This window comes from Meles meles, chromosome 2 (genome assembly GCF_922984935.1).
Source record: "Meles meles chromosome 2, mMelMel3.1 paternal haplotype, whole genome shotgun sequence".
NCBI classification, from domain to species: Eukaryota; Metazoa; Chordata; class Mammalia; order Carnivora; family Mustelidae; genus Meles; species Meles meles.
This window is the reverse complement of record NC_060067.1, coordinates 175,640,045-175,645,798: the sequence shown is the minus strand read 5'-3', so window position 1 is coordinate 175,645,798 and position 5,754 is coordinate 175,640,045. Positions and strand designations below refer to the sequence as shown.

The window sequence follows — 5,754 nt, the reverse complement described above, 5'->3', positions numbered from 1 at the left end:
AATTAGTTTTCTGCATTTTTTCAATCAAGAAAACTTAGACTACATTTCTCGAAGGCACCTGCTGTGGGGAGTTGCTGCTCTTTGGTGCTACTCGCTACTTACTTGGTAGAGGAGCAGAGGGTTGCTGGAGTCCCTTTTGTAACACCCTGCTGCCTCCACACACGTGGCCTGTGAGGAATGGAGCTCGTGAGCCCATAAAACATAAGGCCCGGGTCCTTGTGTTTAGCACCCTCTGCACCCTGTATCAGTGCCATTTTAAAGATGTTTTTAAATAGAAGTGTAAGGGCCCAGAAAGAAGTTTTACAAATATTTGGGGTCCCTTAACCTTCATTTTGCAGCTAATCGCTGAATGAAGTTAGAAAGCTCTTTCTCTTAAAAGCCTTGTCCCCATTTTCTTGGTTGTAAAATGTGACCAATCTGAGTCCCAGTATCCTACTGTAAATACACTCCCACCCCATCCCACAGTCCCAGATGAAGATCTTAGACTTTTCCGCTTCTAGCAGAGATCTTCCTGATGAGCATGCAAGCCAGTACAGCTGGGGACAGTAGGAAGAACCAGGCTGGTCCTTAACACCTGGCTTCAGGAGCAGGGCTGGACTCCAGGTGCTTGCGCAGGTGGTTGGCAAAATCCACCTGGGTCTGTGATAAGACCTGGTTGATGATGGTCTTTGGCAGCCATCCCTAGAGTAGAAGAAGAATTAGGCCATCTTGTGGGTAATGTTCCACTGTAGAAACCTCTGTATCCTATCACAAACATGGGTTGCTTAGGCCTTGGTCTTCCGGCTCTGTGTGACCTTGGGGTCGACCAGGAAGACTGCATTCCTGCCCTGCTGTCCCGACAGTGTAAGAAGCACAGAACTGCTCTCACCCCAGCTGTGTGACCCTGAGACCATATCTTGTGGGGCCTAAGTTTCTTCTTTCCAAATTGATAACTGCAGAATTGAAATGTGACAAAAGAGGTAAAAGGGAGGAGCTATTACAGGCTTTTGAGATGATGGAATAACAGGCCATTACTCAAGCCTCTTCCCTCCAACAGCCTGTCTAAAAATGGAAGAGGGTTTTTCCCATTCCTTGTGGGGTAATGTGGGAGGGTGAGAGCCAGTTTTCCTCCCCACCACCTGCACACTGAGCCGTCTTGTGCCCCTCACCTTGAGGTCAATGCTGAGCAGCCAGGTGAGTTTGGTCTTGGAGGGACTTTCAGCCAGGGGATGGAGCACCATGCACGTGGGACCATGCTCACCTCTGGCAAATGAAGAGAAGTCAAGTCAGGAGGGCTGTGCAGAATTCTTTATGCTGACCAGTTATGCTAGCCACACTTCCCTATTACCTTGCCCTTTCCCAATCTCAGAAATATTTTTTGCCAAGGGTGATATGTAATGGTTGGCATGGTTGCCAGATCATCAGAACACACGCTGGGTGGACCTGGAGCCTGACAGCCTCCCGTGGTGCCTTTAAGTTGCTGATACCAGAGAAAGTGTCCAGGTCGGTGGCTAGGGCCCCTGGAAAACGGGTAGCAGCTGTGTTCTGAGTGGTGTGGATTACATTTTGATCACCAGAAGGGTTGTACCTGAGCACACCAGCTAAACCTCAACCTTACGTGTTCTAGAAAATTATTAAGGGCTTAAATTTCCTGGGAAGTTCGGGACAAAGTGGCTATGTGGGGCCAAACTTGTCTTCCTCCCCTGCTATGGAAAAATAATATTTCCGGGTAACAGGAAGCTGAAGGTAGGGACCAAGGCCTGGTTTCTTGGAGCTGAGGATTCATCACACACTTGGTGGTGCATCCACAAGCCTATGTTCGGAGAGGGATTGCCAATATTACCTGATGACACCTTTCTGCTCGGGCATCTCCCCAAAATGTGTGGCCATCCCAGCCAACACACAGGTGGACCCGCGGCGCTTGGCACAACGCACGCTCACGAAATCACGGGGTCCCACCAGGTTTCCTGCTGCTTCTGCAGCCAACTCGTGGGTGATGACTGTGTCTTTTCCAATCTTCTGCAGGACCTAGCAGGCCACAGGGAGCAAGAGTTACCTCTCAGCCAGTGCTGGGGCAAAGGTACCACCCACAGCTTGCAGCTTCTTTGCGCACCTTTCTGACTGGGCTCCCAGGATTCCTTCCCCCCCGCCCCCAATCTGGACTCTCCTCACCTTGATCTCCTTGACATTCGGGTTCCATTCTCCCATTGCCTCCATGCGTTCCACGAGCTCTTCATAGAGCCTCTCCATGGGCTGGTCCACCACCACCTCCAGCCGGAACACCTTGCCCACATCTGGGACCACTTTACTCAGCACTTTGTCCCCGTTCGTCTGTCAGGGACAAAAGAGGAGGTTCAGGATAAAGGTGAGAGAAAAATATCTCTCGCTTAGGGCCCACAGATGGGCAAGGCAGGCAAGGCAGGAAAGAAGTCTGAGCTAAGCATGAAGAAGCCTAACAGCACTTCTGATTAAGACGGTATCTTTCTTCCTGCGAGCCTCGAACATCTGCTGCAGCCTTGAGAGGTAACCTGCCTGCTCCTGGGCCCTCTTTTCTTGGTAAGTTTTGATAGGTGTGGGTAGGTCCAACTGACTCGGAAGCACAAAGCTGCTGAGCGAGACAAAGCTGGGAGTGAGAGAGTCTGGTCTACAACTAGCTAATCACACGCACCCAATGTCGGGTGGGAGCTTGAAAGAGGTTTTCAGGGGTGCCTGACTCAGTGGGTGGATCAGTGGGTTAAAGCCTCTGCCTTTGTCTCAGGTCATGATCCCAGGGTCCTGGGATCGAGCCCCGTATTGGGCTCTCTGCTTGGCAAGGAGCTTGCTTCCCCTCACTCTTTCTCTGCCTGCCTCTCTGCCTACTTATGATCTCTGTCGAATAAATAAAAATTAAAAAAAAAAAAAAGGTTTTCAGTCCGGTACTCATTTTACAACGGAAGGCTGTAGGCCCAGAGACCGTTAGCCTCAGACCATTGCGGGGCTTGTATCTCAGATTTCCTGACTCCCAAACCAGGAGTCTGCTAACTTAGAACTTGAAGAAGGAGTGGGTTTACCTGAACTTAGGGCAACAGGCAGCATAGAAGCTTCTGGAGGAAGGCAGAGCCACCAGAGTCTCAGTAGAGCCCGTGGCCTTGAACACATGCCTATTACCGGTTCCCTGTCAGGATGCAGTGCTCAGGAGCCCAGAAACCCAGAAGGCCTCCAGCCCTCTGTATTCTCGTGCAGCTCCTTTGTGGCTGAACCCAGATCAGCCCTGCAGGTTGATCAGCCCCAACACCATGCCCTGGCCCCGGCACTTCTGACCCAGGCTCGTGCAGGCCTCTAACGCATGTAGAACTCCCACTGCATGGTCTCTGCCAGATGGGGTGTACAATGTGTTTGGAGGGTAACGAAGGATCCTGGAACAGTGTTTCCCAAACTCGAGTCTCCAGGATGTCTCTGATGGGCCAAGGGAGTATCTGAGGATGTATTCTTGGGAAAGGAGAATTTTCAGATTAAAACCACCTGCTGCACGAGAAAGGAATCCCGAGGCCGTAAGGATGGCAGTGGAACGGTGAGAAACATGGGTTCCTCCAGGCCCACACTTACCTGCTGGTTCTCCTTCTTCCAGCCCTCCTGGTTGCTGAGGATGCCCAGGGCCTTCTGCATGGCCTCCTCGCCCTGCCGGATATAGGCCAGCTCCTGGTCGCTGTAGAGGGTGTCTTCCAGCCGTGAACCTGTACACAGCCAAGGAGAGACCTAGCTTGCTCCCGCTTCCCTGGCCTCCCCCACCCACCGCTTCCATCCCTTCAGTCTGGATCTGCTCATTCCTCTGAAGAGCCAAGGCCAAAGCCAGAGGGTCTAGCCTGCAGGCGAAGTTAGACACACAGCTGCAGCCAACAGGAGGTCTGGCTTAAGGAACTCCGGGAACTCTCAAAGTGAGTGAGAAAGGCCAGCTTAGGGTTAGGGGAAGGTGGGGGTGCTGGAGGGAATTTGCCGCTGGCACGAGCCTGAAGCCTCAGCACTTACCAAGCAGAGAGCTCCTGCGCCGAACCTGGCTGATCCACGCACCCGGGGTCTGGCCCCCCAGCGCCCTCCGGTTCAGCTCCTGGCCAATGGCCAGCACAGCTTGCTGCCTCAGCCCTGCAGAGAGGGGAGGAAATTGTTGCCTAGGATCGAGATACGCCCTTAGAGAGGGACCACTGGGTCCCTTGCCACAGATGAGGAAACATTGGGAGAGGGAGGTGACTTGCTCAGGAACACAGATCCCTAGTGGGGACCTGAACTAGTGCCAGGTCATCTCCCTGTCCAGGGCCCTTACTCTGGCAGCCAGGCTGCGTCCTGGGGCCAGAGTCAACCTTCCCTCTGGGCTGGGCTGGCCAGGCCTCATCCTGCCTGGACACGGGGTTTTACCGGAGCCTGCTGAAGTTTGTTCTCTTCTCAAAAGAGAGAGAAGCTTCGTCTAACTAGAAAAAATCTGCTGCAGGAGGAGACTCAAAGACAACCCCCTGTAGTCTGTGTCGCTGTCAGCAGCTGGGGTCCTTTGCAGGAGTAACTGCTCAATATGCCCCTTGGGGTAGAGCACGGTGAGCTGAGTGGTGAGTCTTGTTGGTCTAGGGCTGGTGCAGGGTTTCCAAGCACAGCTTCCATGGAAACAGAAGCCGGTTCCACCCGGTGTAATTGGGAAGCACTTTAGGTTGGTTTGTGCACCCTTCAACAACTACAGGGGATTGACTCAGATGACCCTAGGTCTTGATTAGCTCTATAAAATCAGACTTGGGTAACCAGTTCTGTCTCCTCGTACAATCTAATCAGACTTCAAGCTTTCCACTTTCTCTCTTCACTTTGCTTTTCTCTGCATCCCCCACCCACCTTCCCACGTCTCGGGCTTCCCAGCACTGCTCACTGGACTCAAGTCTCACTCCCACCCCTGCACTGTAGCTCAGTCCTTCCCGGTACCCTTGGTGCCGATCCAGGCAAAGTCAGGAAGAGCTCAGGAAAGATTGGAGCCCTGGAGAGAAGGGCAGAAGTGACAGAATCTGGGAGGGACACAGGCATCTTACATCCAGCCCAACTGTTCCGGGAAACAGGGCCATCCAGAAGGAAAGAGACCTGTGCAGGTTTCCCCAATGGGAGGCACAAGTGGGATCAGCGCCTGAGCAGCCGGCTCCCTCCCCGACTCCCAGTCGCACACAACCACACTGCCTGAGTGCTCTGGGTCAGCACGGGGCCACCCCGAGCCCGGGAGCTCACCCTTCATGTTGTGCACGTGTCTGTAGGAGCTCCCAGCGCATAGCTTGAATGTGGCCAGAAGCATGGTGTCCAGGCAGTGGGGAGAGGTAGGGGCGCGGTGCTGTGGCCACTGCTGCTGTTGCCTCGGCTTCTTCTGCCTCTACCCTCCTTCCCCGCCGAGCCTGTCAAGGTCTGCCTCTAGGTCCTGCAGCTGTGGCTGGGGACCAGCCAAGGGTTCTGCGTCTTAAATGCCCCCCAGCTGAAGGCTGTACTTCATCATCCGGAGATAAAAAAAGCCACCGCTCGCTGTGCGAAGGAAGGGGTCAAGGGTAGAGGGATTGCCTCACACCGTGGTTTTGGCCACTTGCGGGGAGCCTGAGGGAGGGTGCAGAGACAGGAGCCGGGAGGCGGGTGCCAAAGGAGCAGTGGATGGAGCAGGGAGGAAAAGCAGCCGCTGAGGTCAAGGCCCTTTGGAAGAAAGCATACACTATCCGACTGGTTTTCAAAGAGCATGTGGGTGCACTGTTTAAAATGCAGGTTTCTGGGGGCGCCTGGGGGGCTCAGTCA

At 53.7% G+C, this 5,754-nt stretch overlaps 1 protein-coding gene across 1 annotated transcript; it reads right to left on the bottom strand.

The window, feature by feature from the left end:
- Nucleotides 1–5,754, bottom strand: STAR (steroidogenic acute regulatory protein). Its single transcript, XM_045991528.1, has 7 exons — nucleotides 5,209–5,754; nucleotides 3,985–4,098; nucleotides 3,565–3,692; nucleotides 2,152–2,310; nucleotides 1,823–2,007; nucleotides 1,149–1,242; nucleotides 1–681 (listed from the first exon to the last, which is right to left on the bottom strand). Exons 1-7 carry the CDS (start codon nucleotides 5,270–5,272, stop codon nucleotides 568–570), a joined length of 858 nt encoding a protein of 285 aa, XP_045847484.1. The 5' UTR covers nucleotides 5,273–5,754; the 3' UTR covers nucleotides 1–567.

Bases quoted from the DNA above. Each gene is read 5' to 3' on its own strand.
- STAR (XM_045991528.1), bottom strand. From the start codon at position 5,272: ATGCTTCTGGCCACATTCAAGCTATGCGCTGGGAGCTCCTACAGACAC. The intron at 4,099-5,208 runs GTGAGCTCCCGG...CCCTCTCTGCAG, and splicing joins ACACGTGCACAACATGAAGG to GGCTGAGGCAGCAAGCTGTG. The intron at 2,311-3,564 runs GTAAGTGTGGGC...TGTCCCTGACAG, and splicing joins GGAAGAAGGAGAACCAGCAG to ACGAACGGGGACAAAGTGCT.